This window comes from Sinocyclocheilus anshuiensis, unplaced genomic scaffold (assembly GCF_001515605.1).
Source record: "Sinocyclocheilus anshuiensis isolate Anshui unplaced genomic scaffold, SAMN03320099.WGS_v1.1 scaffold2046, whole genome shotgun sequence".
Taxonomy (NCBI): Eukaryota; Metazoa; Chordata; class Actinopteri; order Cypriniformes; family Cyprinidae; genus Sinocyclocheilus; species Sinocyclocheilus anshuiensis.
In genome coordinates, this window is record NW_015542491.1 from 45581 (window position 1) to 63296 (window position 17716).

Genomic DNA, 17716 nt, shown 5'->3' on the forward strand with positions numbered 1-17716 from the left:
GTGTGCATAAATCAGATTATTTGCAGTGCTAATATTAACCTGCCCTATTTGACCCTCTGGACAGACACATCTCGTAAACCCAAGGTGGATGAGAAGGAGGGGCAGATGTACCTGTTTATGTCTCGCAGTGAGATGGAAACCGACATTAAATATGGCCGTTTCCTTGAACACGGGGAATATGATGGAAATCTGTACGGCACCAAGATTGACTCCATTCATGAGGTTGTGGACTCCGGCAAGGTTTGCATTCTAGATGTCAATCCGCAGGTACTCTTTTTCAATTTTCGATATCCTAAAGAGTGCATTAGTGCCTGCCCACTTTTTCAGCAGTGTTGGTTCCTGAAGTATTTTTCCCATTCATTTTCCCATAGGGATTTTTAAAAAAGTCTTTGTTCAAGCGTTATAAGCTGTGAACCATCGAATGAAAAACTATGGAGAAATGAACAATTAATTTAAAATTGCTCAGTTTGAACTTCAGCAGATTGCCTTGACCATGTCCACATGCCTAAATGCATTTTGATGCTGCCATGTGATTGGCTGATTAGATATTTGCATTAACAAAAAGTTGAACAGGTATATATATATATATATATATATATTACACATTTTGACTGCGAGATCAACTCGATTACGTCATTCGCGGTGATTCATGGGAGTGGCCATTCCCTGCAAGCTCTTTTGGCACAATTTGCTTGCTGCAACTGTACAGCATCATGGGTAATGTAGTTTTTCACCACAAATTCAACTGTTATTTTTAAAATAATTAAAATAAAGCAAATGGATAGCGTAAACAAAACCATATACCATCCATTAACAACCTATGAGCTCATATCAATTCTGTCTTTTAAGGTTTACAAGTTAATGTAAAAAATTAATTTCACTATGGAGAAAATCAGTGGGGTTTTTACTTCCGGAACCCAGCTATTGCACAGTATTAGTATTCACAATGACTGTTCACAGAAATATTCTAGGCTAAATACAACTAATACATGATACCGAGTGTATTTACTCACAGTGGAAATCTACTGGGCAATTTTCCAGCAATGCAAATAAATATTACAGTTATACAATTATCACCCCATTTCATATGTTTCATTGTTCTCCTACAGGCACTCAAAGTTCTGCGAACAGCCGAGTTTCTTCCATATGTGGTGTTCATCGAAGCCCCAAACTTTGAGGTTCTGAAAGACATGAACAGATCTGCCATTGAGGCTGGTGTTGTGACTAAACAGATGACGGTAATTTCTTTCTTTAATCCCCTGAGAATGATTAGTTCTTTGAACGTTGATGAATAATACATTGATGATGTCTCGCTCATTTAATCTCTCTTTAGGATTCAGAGCTCAAACGGACAGTGGATGAGAGTGAAAGGATCCAGAGGGCGTACAGTCACTATTTTGACCAGAGCATTGTGAATGATAACCTGGACGGAGCGTACCGCAGCCTCAGGAGGGCACTGGACAGACTCAACACAGACCACCAGTGGGTTCCTGTCAGCTGGGTCTTCTGAGAGCAGTTGGGTTCTTCGGTCTGCATTTCTCACAGTGGCTAGAAGTCTAGTTAACTGCTGTAATCTATGTGAACTTGCCTGTTAGATTTTTTGCACAAAAAGCACGACAATACAAAGCTAGTTTATTATTTTGTAAAGAAACGAAGCTGATCTGTATATCTGTATTTGTTTTAAAGGAGTTCTGTACAGTGCTGTATGTTTGTTATTCCTGTGAGAGTAGGGCTGTATATTTGTATAGAAACTGTAGAATATGTTTTAGCACCCTACGTTACAATTAAGATACTCAGAATTATGTTGGATGTATCAATGCTATATGATTATGTAGTGTTTTGCAGGGATTTAGTTTCAATGTATTAAAAGCAGAATTGAAGATCGTTTTGGCGTGTCATATTCTTGTGCATGTTCTGATTTATTTGCGTTCTTGTAACGTTTGTTAGTACAAATTCTATTTCAGTTCAGAAAACAGCCAAATGTGTCACGAAATATGTAATTTGAATTTGATTGGTATTTATGCATTATAAAAAAATAAAAAATTCCAATTGTATCATTCCAATACAAAAATTCTAGAATGTTTCACTGTGACTGATCAATCGCAGCATTCTGCATTCATATATTTTTCTATAATGATGGTAAACTGTATAACTGACCTTTGCCCAGGAAACTGATTTCCGACATGGCTGTACTAGTTTCACTGTGTCTCGTATCACTCCACACTCTCTTCTCACATAATAAAAATAATATCAACTAAAAGCAGTAGTTCATGTCTATTTATTTGGCAAGTAGGCAAATTTATATATATATACAGTGGTGTGAAAAAGTGTTGGCCCCCTTCCTGATTTCTTATTTTTTTGCATGTTTGTCACACTTTAATGTTTCAGATCATCAAACAAATTTAAATATTAGTCAAAGATAACACAAGTAAACACAACATGCAGTTTTTAAATGAAGGTTTTTATTATTAAGGGAAAACAAAATCCAAAACTACATGGCCCTGTGTGAAGAAGTGTTTGCCCCCCTGTTAAAACTGTGGTTTATCACACCTGAGTTCAATTTCTCTAGCCACACCCAGGCCTGATTACTGCCACACCTGTTCGCAATCAAGAAATCTCTTAAATAGGACCTGCCTGACAAAGTGAAGTAGACCAAAAGATCCTCAAAAGCTAGACATCATGCCGAGATCCAAAGAAATTCAGAAACAAATGAGAAAGAAAGTAATTGAGATCTATCAGTCTGGAAAAGGTTATAAAGCCATTTCTAAAGCTTTGGGACTCCAGCGAACCACAGTGAGAGCCATTATTCACAAATGGCAAAAACATGGAACAGTGGAGAACCTTCATCAGGAAGGGGGCCAACACTTTTTCACACCACTGTATATATATGGTTCTTAAATTTTTCCCCCTTGTGTGTGCACATATATAGCTTTTTACACCAGTTTATCAATAGATACAGTAATTATATAAGACGGAAGGACATATGGGTCTTGTGGTGGACAGTGTTTCTTCACAAAGATCAAAGATCATTGTATTAAATTTGTTATTCAGTGTACACACTGCACAGTCATCCACAATTTCCACAGAAGATTCAATATTTTATTGAAAAGCAGCAGTACATTTATGTTGGAAAGCAGGGCTCATAGAGCTCACCCTGTCTTCCCGAAGATAATTCAAAACACCTTTCAAAATATTCACATCTCATCTTACTTCATGAGGTAGCCAAGATATGTTCATATAGTGGTTTAACGCTACATTACATTGCATGTGCACGTGTCTGTGTGTGTGTCAAAAAATAAGTTATGATTAACATTTACAGAACAGTAATTAATTAGGTGAAAGCACAGGATGTTTAGTCCTGGAATAAATAATCTATCCTGAAAACATAAAATGAAGCTATAAGAATTTCTTCAATTCGGCATAATACCTGCTTTAAAATGGTGCTACATTTACTTTTATTGATTTCTAAACTGTTGCTTGAGAAATCAGATTAATTTGGTCTTCTGCATGCGGTCACGCACAGTCAACTAGTCCTTCCTTCTTTCCTCCCTCCCTCCCTCCCTCACTCACTCACTCACTGGTTTTCATATTCATTTATTTCCATAGTCTCCTTTAGACATTCTACTAAGTAACTTTGCAACGTCATGTCAACTAACTCATTCATTTGCAACTACATGTCATTGTCATCTAACTCTCTTTAGAATATTAGCAGACTGTTTGGTTAGGGTTAGTAGAATAAGTTGACATTTACTTACAAAGTTACTTATAGTCAGCAGAATGTCTATTGGGGGGATCATCAACATAAAGTGTGGTTTTCATATTCATTTATTTCCATAGTCTCCTTTAGACATTCTACTAAGTAACTTTGCAACGTCATGTCAACTAACTCATTCATTTGCAACTACATGTCATTGTCATCTAACTCTCTTTAGAATATTAGCAGACTGTTTGGTTAGGGTTAGTAGAATAAGTTGACATTTACTTACAAAGTTACTTATAGTCAGCAGAATGTCTATTGGGGGGATCATCAAAATAAAGTGTTAGCAGATGTTAGACAGTCTACTAATACACTAGTTGACATGCAGTTGCAAAGCAGCTATAGTAGAATGTTCAAAGTGGACTATCAAAATAAAGTGTTACCATTTAGTTCATATACGTTTCGGTCACACTTTAGTTTGCGGAACAATTCTCATTATTAACTAACTATTAACTATGACTTTTTCCTCAATAAAACTCCTAATTGCTGCTTATTAATAGTTAATAAGGTAGTTGTTAAGTTTAGGTATGGGGTAGGATTAAGAGATCTAAAATGTGGTTATGCAGAATAAGGCATTAATATGTGCTTTATAAGTACTAATAAACAGTCATTATACTAGTAATAAGCAACTACTTAATAGTGAGAATTGGACCCTAAACTAAAGTGTTACCAACATGTCTAATGTAGATTTTAAAGGGGTCATATGATGCAATTTCAAATGTTCCTTTCTCTTTGGAGTGTTACAAGCTGTTCGTGCATAGATAAGATCCCTAAAGTTGCAAAGACTAAAGTCTCAAACCCAAAGAGATATTCTTTATAAAAGTTAAGACTTGTCCACAGCACGCCCTCCTAAAACGCCTCGTTTAAACACGCCCCCACATGTCTATGTCACTGTGTGGGAAGATTTGCATAACGCCGCCCAAATGTTCACGCAAAGAAAGAAGGCGTAACTTTTATTCTCGCTGTAGTATTGTTGTTGCTCCTGCAAGCATGTCGTGAAGACGCTGTGTGTTTCGTTGTGAAAGCGAAACTACTTTGTTTGGCCTTCCAAAAGAGGACGATATCCGCTTCGTCATGCCTAGAGCTGATCTGTGCTGGTCACTGAGGAAATACATCAACTTTGCACTGTGGATTGCCTTTCACCGTGGACGAAGCGGAGTCCAGCCTGGGGTCGTCACATGTGGTTGCCGCAAGCCTGCCGACTGTTCCTCACTCAAGCCACCGGCCTCCACTCACTCAAGCCCGCCGTGTGTGATGCTGTGTGTTTCGTTGTGAAAGCAAAATTACTTTGTTTGGCCTTCCAAAAGAGGTACATTATGTGGAAAATAATGTTTTTTTAACCTTAAACCGCATAAACACATTGCATCACACCAAATACACAACATAATGTTCTTTTTAGCAACGTCATATGACCCCTTTAACTGAATTTATCCCAGTAATTATGGATTTACATAGTTACAAAAAAATATGGTTGCATTTCAGCTACTCCTCTTGACATGGTTCGCAAAAGCAATAAACTTCTTGTTCTTAAGATAAGAAATATCTCTGACGTAAAAACTGTAAAGATCTTCCTGTGGGACTGTTGAGTAACCGTATGACAGACTTTGGTTCATTTGCTCATTAAAACAGCGACTTATCTAGTACTGAATGATTGTTCTGGAAAATTGTACCAAGTTCCAGGGAAAATGCCAACTGCTCTGCCTATTTGGTATGAACTTTCACATACACAATTCCAGTTATGAGAATAAAAAGATGCAATAGTTCTACTAGTTATCATCACACCTACAAAAATATATATTCAGCAGTGTCTATTGTTGATGGCTGGATGATTGTGACATCATATTTAAAGGTGGGCTGTACGGTGGAGGCGGTATGTTGGAAGTGTCCATCTCTGAATCTGGAGTACCTCGAACATCAGAAATGCTTAATTTAAAGCTGGACTGTAAAAAAACAAAACAATTAAAAGTATCAGAAGTCTGCTGAAACAGCATTTCAACATACTGTGCATAGAAATGCATTCTGTAGATAAAACTAGCTTAGTAGGTATTAGTTAGTTTGAGCTAATGACAAACTCTGACCATCTGAAAAGTAGACTGGTTGACAATCTAAGACCAGTTTAGCTTTTTAGATAGACAGTTGTACCTCTGCATATGATGGTGGTGGACACACTAGCTCATATGGTGGTGGTGTGAACTCAAGATCATCATGAGAGTTTGTCTCGTCTCGTTCGTCTCTCTCTTCTCTCACATGAATGGGATTGGGAATCACGTAGACATGGTCGCTGTTCGACAGGTCGAGATCTGAGTCAGTGTCTGAGACTTTACTGCAGAGTTTGCAGCAGTACCTCAGTATGCACAGACTCACAGTCAAAACCAGCAGCGGCGTCAGCCACGTCCTGCATCATCAGACAAACAACGTATTGCTTACATACAGAAAGATCTTATGAAGATCTGATGAGCGTCATACTTACTGGATATAGTAGAGTATATAATCAGCCATTAAAGTGGGCAGGAAAGTCTGCAGAGAAAAATGTTAAATATATTAAATATCAATGTACATCTGTACGTGATCAGGACAAGTTACCATAGCTTTGTGTAAAATGCAATTGATTTAATGACTTTAATGGGCTCACTATTCGTGTACAGATCTATGAATGTATTAAAAAATGCAGCTGATACAGACACTGATTTGAATACATCTTCTATAGTGAAAGTTTGCTCACACTTTAGAGACCAGTTCTCTCTATTAACTAACTATTAACTATGACTTTTGCCTCAAAAATCTACCAATTTGCTGCTTATTAATTTTTAGGTATAAGGTAGTTGTTAAATTTAGGTATTGGGTAGGATTATGGATCTAAAATATGGTCATGCAGAATAAGGCATTAATATGTGCTTTATAAGTACTAATAAACAGTCAATATGCTAGTAATATACATGCAAATAAGCAATTAAGTAATAGTGACAATTGGTCCCTAAACTAAAGTGTTACCGAAAGTTTTTTTTTCTGATTGTTTTTTTTTTGTTTTTTTTGTGGATATTAAAGTCAAAATGCAAAGACTGTGTATTAAAATGCACAAATTATTTTTTAAAAAATTAAAGAAATAGAGGTTTAAGCTTTTTCCCCCTAAATAAAAATGAACGTGATTTTCAGTCTTTTAGATGGCATGGACCCCCAAAATCAATCATCTTTGTGTGAGGGATACTTACATTTTAAAGTCAGCTATATATATACTTTTTACATTTTTGCTTTATTTTTTATTTTTGACATAGTTATTGTGTAGTTATACCTGGTATAACCATTTAGAATACAATAAAAAGTAAATATTTCACATAGCGTGCCCCTGTAGTGTTCAGGTTGTCAAATGTCAAAATATGTTAAAAAAAAACTACTTGTAGTTTTAAACTACGTCTGAATTTGTCTCTAACGATCTTAAATTACTTTTGTAGACAAATATAAATGGTGCCCACCAGAAAAGTTTTTCAAACCTAACACGTTCATTTAAAACTAAATTAATGAGTTGGAGTGGATAGTGAAGGAAAAGCAGTCAGAAAGTGTCTAGGATATATGTGAACATCAAAATGTGACCCCGGAGCACAAAAGCAGTCTTAAGTCGCTGGGGTATATATGTAGCAATAGCCAAAAATACATTGTATGGGTCAAAATTATCGATTTTTCTTTTATGCCAAAAATCATTAGGATATTATGTAAAGATCATGTTCCATGAAGATATTTTGTAAATTTCCTACCATAAATATATCAAAACTTAATTTTTGATTAGTAATATGCATTGCTAAGAACTTCATTTGGACAACTTTAAAGGCGATTTTCTCAATATTTTGATGTTTTTGCACCCTCAGATTCCAGATTTTCAAATAGTTGTATCTCGGCCAAATATTGTCCTATCACAACAAACCATACATCAATGAAAAACTTATGTATTAATCGCTTTCAGATGACGTATAAATCTCAATTTCGAAAAATTGACACAAGTTTTGTGGTCCAGGGTCACATATGGTTTAAAAAGCACCTTAAATCTATAATAATGTGCTTTTCATAGCCTCAAGCAAGCTCATCGCCGAACTGTTTATTCTATTTTTTTTCTTTCAGGAACTACGATTAGTTGAATTAAAACTGTTGTAAAAAGTATGTACCATGTTTTCACATTCTAGTATTTTTTAGAAATGCCATACTCACAGTTATGTCATCAGACCCAAAGCAGAAGAAAGTGGAAGTCAAAGTCAGGACTGTACGTGCTTTCCAAAAGTGACTGGAACGTCTGTAGAGGACTTTGAGCTGCACACTTACTGGCAGCAGTCATCCGGGGTTGGGTTTGTAAACAGCACCGTTTACACCATGCAGAACTGAGAATGACTTTCAATTCCATTTCAGATACAAACATTAAATTTAAAACAGAACTAGAATCAAATGAACTGATTTTTTTCAAGCTGGTTTTAAATGCATTTAATTTTTAATTATATTAATCAAAAGAGTTTCAATCCATGAACATTTTTAATTACTTTATACAGCTCTTAGAATACATTAGTGAACTTTTATTAACATTTATTTCAGTTAAAGTATCTTGGTTTATTTCCCACAATGCTCTAGTTATTATGCAATCAATTCCCCCTTTTTTAATTTGTTGTATTAAATCTGAAAACAAAGTGGTGGACTTTTCTGGTCATGGGAAAATTAAAAAGTGTTTTGATGTCCATGTTAAGAATTTTGACAGTACTGAGCTCATTTTAATGAAATGACAATTAGGAACAAATAACTCATGCTTAACCACAAAACCAGCATTGGACTAATGAAAGAATTCAGACTCATTAAGCAAAAGAGCTCTTTTAAATGTAAAGTCTCCTCTTCTCTGATAAATGCATATGCTTTTATTTGAAACCCAGCAAATGCATCATTCCAATTCAAATGTCCTGGACAGAAAAGACTGAAACAATGCATACTCCGCATTAAAGATTCATAATCATGAAATGTAGTTACAAAAGCTTCTGTGTGCGAATGAAGTTCTAATTTAGGTCGTTACTTTTAGTTTGGGGATTTTGTGCTTTTTTTTTTTCTTCTTTGGCCTTTGTCTTCAAAAAATCATTTAAGCCGTTACAGTGAAGGTCTATGTGATAATCAACTTTTGTCAATGCAAGTGCATTTCTAAGTGCAGTTTTTTTAACAAATGGAAAGAAAAACAGATCATGCTAAGTGAGAAACAATTTATTTTGAATACATTTGGGTGACGAAGCAACTTAAAGTCACAAAAAAAGTGCACATTACATTGTCTAATGTTTACTTCCAGAGCTTCTTGATGGACATGTTTTTCTCACTGTCTTTCTGCATCACCTGTAAACATACAGTATATTATAAATGAGAGCTATTCACTGAAAACAAATATTTTCCCATAAAAAGAATTGGTAGGTTTAAATATTATTTGTACCAAGAGCACAATCGAAAAAGAAAATGATTTCAGTACCTTTGCTACTGCCATTTCAAAATCTTCTTGGGTAACGTGGACTCGCCTCTCTCTCAGAGCATACATCCCTGCCTCTGTGCAGACACCCTGTCAGACAAGCACAAATAAAAACAGCTTGTTGAAAATGTGGCGTATAGATGTCTATAAATGACTGGAAATGAACGCAGCTCTGCGTCATGCATGGTGGAGACTGAGACCTCACCTTTAGAGGTCTGCAAGCCGGGCCATTTTATTATTTTTTTTACAAGTCGGGCTCGGGCTCATTCATCTTCTCTCCTTTTATTGTGCCCATATACGCGCAGAGCACACATAGGCTACTGTATGAAATATTGTTATATTGCCTATGCAATACGCAACGCATATACGCACGCATTAGCATACAGGTGACAGTTGACCATGCAGAGCATCAGGGAGAAGTTGGAGCGTTGGGAGTTACTAAAAGTTCCCAATGCTTCGGGAAAAGCTGCATTTTGGAAGAGTTTTGATTTGATTACCACGGCAAACAGTGAGCCAACTGGTCATGTGCAGTGCAGAATCTGCAAACATATCCTTGCACGTAACAGCAAAAAACGCACGCAACAGGCTAAAGCGTGCCGCAAAGCCCCAGCAAAAGTAATTACCATGAATGTGTCAGGGGGAAATAGTAAGGAGATATTTGAGTTATTTATTAATAAATTAGTGTTTTCTGAGTCCGTGTCGCAAAGATGAAGATCCTGACTCGCTATCTCCTCATTAGACACGCCTTTAGAGAGAAGTGCATCTTTACGGATTTTATAATGAAAGAGTTTTTGTTTTAGATTTGTTTTAAAGTAGTAATTTAAAGCTTTCTATAGATATATATTTAGCAAGTCTGTGAGGCAAGTATTCGCTGAGTTTCGGTTCATCATTGTGAAGCACTCCTGGCCGAAATTGCAGAAAGCGCATCCTGTATGTATCCTTTATTTTATAAAAGCACAACATTTTGTTGATATTGTGAGTGCACACAAATAAAAGTAGACCCTTTACAGTTCCGAGTGATGTATTACTCTTACCTTTATGAGCAAAAATGACGGCATATTTTAAGTTGTTTCCAATGCAAGTGATCGCGCCGGCGCCTCCATGTCCTGTAAAGCATGCTTTAGCTCTCCGCACAAACGATTACATATGCATCTAATAGCGCACATTTATAGGTTAAACATTTCAACTAACATTGTAATATGCTTGAACTGTTTTATATCTATAGATTTTATTTTAGGCAAGTCGTGATTATTTGAGAAGGCTAAATTGATCAAACATAGGCTAAGATCAACTCACTGTCTGCCGCTGGCCGATTGGTCGTTACTTTAAAAAACAAAAACTTAAATTTAACGAACAAAAAAATGCTCCAAACGTTCTAAATTAACTTAATAAAAAAAAAAACGAAAGAAATATAATCACTTTGACATTACATACAAAACTGAACCATTTTAATAGCTGAAACAGTAGTATAAGCTGTTTTGGGAGGAGGGGGAAAAAAGACGGGTAATTCTGATAAGCTGTTGGACACGGGCCGGGCTAGGGCCTAAATTTGAGGCCCGTGCAGGGCTCTATGTTCTTTATTTTTATTTTTTATTTAAGTTATTATTTTTTTTTTTGCTTGTTTGTTTGTTTTTTGGCTTCAGTGGTAATTGCACGTCTGGGTGAAATCGACAACTATATTTGCAAATTTTAGTGACATAAATTGGTATATTTAGCTTATGTTATATATTAATATATAACATAAGCTAAATATACTTGTTATATATATTTATTTATTTATTTTTTTGTTTTTTCTTCTTCATATTAATATTTTCTCTCTCTCTCTCTCTCGCTCTCTCTCTCTCTCTTTCTATATATATATATATATATATATCATGTCTGTGAGGCAATTCGCTGAGTTTCAGTTCATCATTCAGCACTCCTGTTCGAAACCGAGATGGCAGAATGCGCATCCCCTGTTTTCCTATTTATTTTATAAAAGCACAACATTTTGTTGATATTGTGAGTGCACACAAATAAAAGTAGACCCTTTACAGTTCCGAGTGATGTATTACTCTTACCTTTATGAGCAAAAATGACGGCATATTTTACGTTGTTTCCAATGCAAGTGATGGCGCCGGCGCCTCCATGTCCTGTAAAGCATGCTTTAGCTCTCCGCACAAACGATTACATATGCATCTAATAGCGCACATTTATAGGTTAAACATTTCAACTAACATTGTAATATGCTTGAACTGTTTTATATCTATAGATTTTATTTTAGGCAAGTCGTGATGATTTGAGAAGGCTAAATTGATCAAACATAGGCTATCAGCTCACTCTCTGCCGCTGGCCGATTGGTCGTTACTTTAAAAAAAACAAAAAAACAAAACGCACATTTAACGAACAAAAAAATGCTCCAAACGTTTTAAATTAACTTAATTAAAAAAAAACGAAAGAATAATCACTTTGACATTACATACAAAACTGAACCATTTTAATAGCTGAAACGGTAGTATAAGCTGTTTTGGGAGAAGGAGGAAAAAAAGATGGGCTCGGGTCAGAATCGGGCCAAGAATTCTGATGAGCTGTCGGACACTGAGCGTCTCGGGCCAGGGCCAGGCTAGGGCCTAAATTTGAGGCCCGTGCAGGGCTCTACTCACCTTGACCTCAGCACCAGACGCTCCTGGCATCAGCTCGGCAATCTTGCGCAGGTTAATACCACGCGTCAGGTTCATCTTACGGGAGTGGATCTTCAGAATATCCAAACGAGCCTGAGGAGGACAACATAACACTATGAGGTTACTGCTAGTATTTATACTTTAAATAATAGAGAGTTATACAAAAACAGAAGTATCAGTATCAATCAGTATTTCAGTATCAAAATGATATTGAAAACTTAAAAATACATAGCGATCCCAGCTAACCTCTTCATTGGGAGGGGGAAATTCAATCTTCCTGTCAATGCGGCCTGGTCGAAGAAGTCCTGGCATCAGCTCGGCAATCTTGCGCAGGTTAATACCACGCGTCAGGTTCATCTTACGGGAGTGGATCTTCAGAATATCCAAACGAGCCTGAGGAGGACAACATAACACTATGAGGTTACTGCTAGTATTTATACTTTCAATAATAGAGAGTTATACAAAAACAGAAGTATCAGTATCAATCAGTATTTCAGTATCAAGATGATATTGAAAACTTAAAAATACATAGCGATCCCAGCTAACCTCTTCATTGGGAGGGGGAAATTCAATCTTCCTGTCAATGCGGCCTGGTCGAAGAAGTGCAGAGTCTAGAATGTCAATACGGTTTGTTGCCATGATAACCTGAGGGAAACAAGAACATATTCCGTTAACTCAGACTTTCCTTAAAGACAATTATAAAAAGACAGCTGGAGCCAAGCACAGAAATAGTATCAATGTAAGTTTGAGTAGTTTTGTTTGGTCACAGCACCCCTGGTGGTGATGTTTGGAAAAGCAGTTGAATGAGCAATGTCTGGTAACCATACCCTTTGACCAGTTTTCGCAAACAGCTTTTAATAGTACTAAGGCATGTGATCAGCAAAAGAAAAAAAAGATGGAAAACATGCTTTGTTTTCTCTATTCAGTATACACTATACAACAACAACAAAAATATAAATGATTATTATATTATCATTAATAATTTTTTGATTTATTCAAATTCCAAAAACAAAAGCTAAAATCAGAGCATTTAATAATAATAATAATAATCATTAAAAACGTTTTTTAATAGTACACTACTAATATATTTCTTTATTGATGTTATAAATTAAATAATATTTTGAATAGCAATATATTATTATTATTATTGTTGTTGTTGCTGATTTCTTTCAAATGTTGAACTATAGAGATTTTATTTTGGCGGAAAACCAAATGGAGCCCTTGAAGCTTCTCTTTGATCGACTAAGGTTTATGTGTGAATCTGCATATCATTTTGGGAAGGTTGTTGACGTGTGTCACATTTTCAAATGCACATTACAAGTGACCCCAACTCACAACGCTTGCAGAGATGGAGTCCGTGTGGAGCAGTTTTATTGTAAACTGAGCTGCTCTGAGACACTGAAAACTCTAGATCATGAGTTGCTCATGTGTAAAAGACCACAGTGCCACACTTAAAATGCAGTGTACCAGATTTTTCTATAATTAAATCTCAGTATTTTACAATCACACTAAGTCATGCTGTGTTTTCACAACTATGCGTTTTACGAATTCAATAAAAAGCTACCAAGTTCTAAAACCAGAGATGAGACCCCTTTTCATGTTAGGATCAGCACATAGGTTACAGGTGTTTGCTTCTCACCTTGATGTTCTTGGTGGCCTCAAACCCATCCAGCTGGTTGAGGAGCTCCAGCATAGTTCTCTGCACCTCACTGTCTCCTCCTGATCCACCCTCCAGCCGAGACGAGCCGATGGAGTCGATCTCATCCATGAAGATGATGGAGGGCGCATGTTCCCTGGCCATGACGAACAGCTCACGCACCATACGAGCTCCTGGAATGTACACACAGAGTCAAACAAGGATAAATCAGACTAATTAAAAAAAAAAAATTATAATAAAAAAAGATCTTTCAGAGCAATATATGATTTTATAATAAGGAAAAGAGCAGCAAGAACATTCTGCTAAACATCTCCTTTTGGGTTCCACAGAAAAAAAGTACAGGTTTTAAAAAAATTGGATTTGTCTGGAAGCACAACCAACCTTCTCCTATGAATTTCTGCACCAGCTCTGATCCAGACACCCTGATGAAGGTGCAGTCGGTGTGATGGGCCACAGCTCTGGCTAACAGGGTCTTTCCAGTTCCAGGTGGTCCATACAGCAGCACACCCTGCAGACCAACAAAAACATTACAGAAGATGAAGTAGATCTGGCAGGCCAACAGACCTACTATTGAGAAGGTAGCACTCTTTTACATGACATTATTAACCTGACATGAATAAGCTATGTCATCACTTGCCTTAGGCTGCGCAATTCCTAGAGCCTCAAACAATTCTGGGTGCTTAACTGGAAGCTCAATCACTTCCTTGATCTCTTTGATCTGTTTGTCCAGCCCTCCAATCATCTCGTACGTTGAATCTGGCACTTTTTCCACCATCATCAGTGAGACGAGCGGGTCAACTTTGTTTGGCAGGATTTTGTGAAGTGTGTAACTGTCATTTCGAAGTGCTACACGGCAATTGGGAGTTACCTGTTGGAAATGAGGATTTAGTTTACTATCAACATTAATGCAAAAAAATCTACAAGTACATTTTTTAAAAACTTTTCTATTTTATGAGCCACCAGACAAAAACTGTATCCTCTCCTGAAATTCTGAGGTAGCATTTGTGACTGTAAAAACTAGGGATGCACATTTAATTGTAATTTGTGACCAATATTTTGTCTTCTTTAATGTGGTTATTTAATGTAAAAATGTTTTGTTTTTTTTTGACACTACCAATACCTTGTATAAGTATTATCTGTGGGGTTGCCAGATGTCAAGAGTTTAAATCCCCCAATTGGAGCTTTTCTTTTAAAATGATACATTTTGTCTTTTATTTAATCTTCTCAACCTGACAACCATGCACAGCTGTTTGTGCTATTTGCAGCGACTAAATCTGCGAGCAAACCTTCGGAGTGATGAACTGTAATAAATCCAAACATGAATCCCAACTATATTGTTTTTCATGAATCTCAACTATATTGTTTGCGATTGTGGTTGCTGAGTACATGCACTTATTCAACCTCAATGCGTCATGAGTCTTTTTTGCTTGTTTTAATAGATATACGGTTCCATAATTTGTTATTATTAGGAATTTTACTGTTTTAGCTTTTGAGAGAAACTTCTTAAGAGTTTTACCAGTTTTTATAATGTAAAGAGTGTGTTAATGTATATAATATAAATAGGACATAACAGGAAACTAGATGATGAAAAATACACCCTGCGTATGAGTTGATGTTCTCTTAATAATTGTGATTAATAATCGTGATTATAATTTTTGAGCAAAATAATCATGATTATCAGTTTAACCAGTCTTAGTAAAAACCCAAAACAAAACACTTACATCATTTATATCAATGTTCTTATCCACATCCACTACAAACTTTCCTTCAGGATGCACCTAAAGACAAAGCATAAATACAAATGATTAACAAAACTGTATTGTTACATTTCAGCACAAATCATGCTCATGAAATTAAACAGGAAATCATGGCTCTCAAACCTTGACCAGCACTTTCTTCTTGTCCATGGCTCTCACCACCTCTCCTACATAAGACCCCTGCTCCTGCAGCAACTGAAGCTCTTCACGCAGGAGGCGCACTAAAAGAAACAGCACAAATTACATACTGATGACATATTTAGCATATTCTATTTGGCATATGCATTTGAACACCACAAAGTGACATTTATGAGAAAGCTGGTTGAAATGGCTTTACCCTTGGCATTTAACTCGTTCCTTTGAGCCTGCAGACGTCTGAGATTTTGGCTTTTATCATTCACTGTCAACTGAGTAAAGAGACAAGCACATTTAGACACAACATACCCTTGTGAAAAAGAAGTGTGCTTAATTGTTCTGAATCTGCATTTGTAGTGTACTTCAAATCTTAAAAGTATATTTTTTAAAATAAAATGTAGTTGCACATGATATGAATGAGAAAAAGTCACTTAAGTGTACTTAAAGTACATTTTAAATCATTATGTTTAAATTTATGGTTGTGTTTTAATGAACTACATTTTTTTGAAGTGTTGACTAACATTATTATAATTTTAGTTGATATATCACTGAAAGGTAATATATTTTAAATTTTCCAAATTGCTGCTTTATCATTACAAATATGCTATTACAACAATATTTTAATACATGACATACAAGTTTTAATAGAAATGGCATGGAAGTATATTTTAGTTGATCATAAATGCTTGTCAGTACATTCAGCAGTACACTTTAATCATATTTCTAAAACAATAGAATTATGAAATGACATATTATAAAGATGTACTTAAGTGGGTCAAAACTCTCTTAAGTTCAACGACCTGAATTTAATAGAAATTTAAAATAAAACATCATTTTTTATTGTAAATAACATGCAATTAAGTATCCAATAACATTACATTCATTTGTCAAAATATTCTTTTAAATTATATTATTTCCGTAATAAACACTCTTTTTACAAGCATACTAAAGTGTAGGTTACTTCTTTTTTACAAGGGTCCTTAACATCGTTAATGCTGTCAGTCAAACTATTTCATGGCTATTCTTACCTGAAGCTCCTCAATTTTAGACAGGTAATACTGTCGGAGACCAGTGCCTCCTTTACTGTCCTCAATATCCATCTGGAAAAAAATATTATTAACAATAATATTAATAACATAAAATGTCGGTTTATTAATAGTCAGGTAGTGCCGGATGAAGTAAAGTGATGATTCACGATGTTTTCTTAGAAATGAACCATTTAGCATTTCAACAGTAATGAGAGATTCCTCATGTTAGAGAGTTGAGATTTCTGTTATGATGTTATGATCAGACACGAGCGATTTTGATTCTCTGTGTTATAATCAGAGTTTTGATTATCGGAGACTTCTCTTATTATTAGACAAGAGAAATTTCTATTGTTATTATCAGTGATACTGAACGTTATAGCTAAACATTAATTATTTGTCATGTTGTAACTACTTATCCCATGTTATGATCAGTCCTAGTCAGTGTGACACAATGAGACAGCAAACTCTGCTTCACTCGGAACAAACGCGTCTTAACGTCAGCCATTCTATCTTATATTTCCTAACACTACAGTTACAGCACGTTCCTCATATGCAATATGTGTTGCTGAATTATAAAACACAGTTAACTGTGCTGTTCATATTTCAAGATTTAACACAAAAATATCACTTACTTGCTCGATCCCGTCCAGCGCCATCTTGAACATGCAAACTTCCGTCCGTCAGCGGCGTTATTTCCGATTTGTTTTCCTCAGACATAATGCACTGCAGACTGAAAGATGTGATCTCTAGCGCCAACGTCACGCTGGAGAGTTCTTGTCGTTACACTTAAAGGGATAGTTCACCCAAAAATGAAAATTTGATGTTTATCTGCTTACCCCCAGGGCATCCAAGATGTAGGTGACTTTGTTTCTTCAGTAGAACACAAATGATGATTTTTAACTCCAACTGTTGCAGTCTATCAGTCGTATAATGCATGGCAATGGTAACAAAATCTATGAGAGTAAAAAAAACATGCACAGACAAATCCAAATTAAACCCTGCATCTCGTGACGACACATTGATGTCCTAAGACACGAAACGATCGGTTTGTGTGAGAAACCGAACAGTATTTATATAATTTTTTACCTCTAATACACCACTATGTCCAACTGCCTTGAGCGCGCACGGCATCCGGTGCGTGAGGTGTGTACGCGCTCTGGCGTAGTTTTTGTAAGCGCCTGAAGTGATCTCTCGCGCGTATACGTCACTCATTGTTTACACAGTGCACAAACATTGTAGGTACGACAGC

General features: G+C 36.0%; 2 protein-coding genes across 6 annotated transcripts in view; one reads left to right on the top strand and one right to left on the bottom strand.

Annotated features, from left to right (window-relative positions):
- LOC107694069 (MAGUK p55 subfamily member 2-like) overlaps positions 1-2230 on the top strand; it is a 42862-nt gene extending 40632 nt beyond the window's left edge. For all 5 annotated transcript variants that reach the window (XM_016493660.1, XM_016493661.1, XM_016493662.1 and 2 more), the window contains 3 exons: positions 65-267; positions 1110-1238; positions 1334-2230. In XM_016493660.1, coding sequence (XP_016349146.1) covers positions 65-267; positions 1110-1238; positions 1334-1510 — 509 coding nt within the window. In that variant the 3' untranslated portion in view covers positions 1511-2230. The remainder of the gene's footprint in view (positions 1-64; positions 268-1109; positions 1239-1333) is intronic.
- Positions 2231-8959: 6729 nt separating this feature from the next.
- LOC107694072 (26S protease regulatory subunit 8-like) lies at positions 8960-17194 on the bottom strand. Its single transcript, XM_016493664.1, has 13 exons — positions 17100-17194; positions 16468-16539; positions 15642-15711; positions 15428-15525; positions 15269-15325; positions 14185-14415; positions 13929-14055; positions 13530-13720; positions 12437-12535; positions 12137-12283; positions 11873-11983; positions 9234-9320; positions 8960-9103 (listed from the first exon to the last, which is right to left on the bottom strand). Exons 1-13 carry the CDS (start codon positions 17130-17132, stop codon positions 9050-9052), a joined length of 1377 nt encoding a protein of 458 aa, XP_016349150.1. The 5' UTR covers positions 17133-17194; the 3' UTR covers positions 8960-9049.
- Between the last annotated feature and the right edge of the window lie 522 nt (positions 17195-17716).

What these genes read in the sequence shown, in the direction of transcription:
- LOC107694072 (XM_016493664.1), bottom strand. Translation starts at nt 17,132, where the DNA reads ATGTTCAAGATGGCGCTGGACGGGATCGAGCAA. An exon ending in AGGCCACCAAGAACATCAAG is followed by an intron (nt 12,536 to 13,529) that starts GTGAGAAGCAAA and finishes TGTTTCCCTCAG; the next exon opens with GTTATCATGGCAACAAACCG. An exon ending in TTGAAATGGCAGTAGCAAAG is followed by an intron (nt 9,104 to 9,233) that starts GTACTGAAATCA and finishes GTATGTTTACAG; the next exon opens with GTGATGCAGAAAGACAGTGA.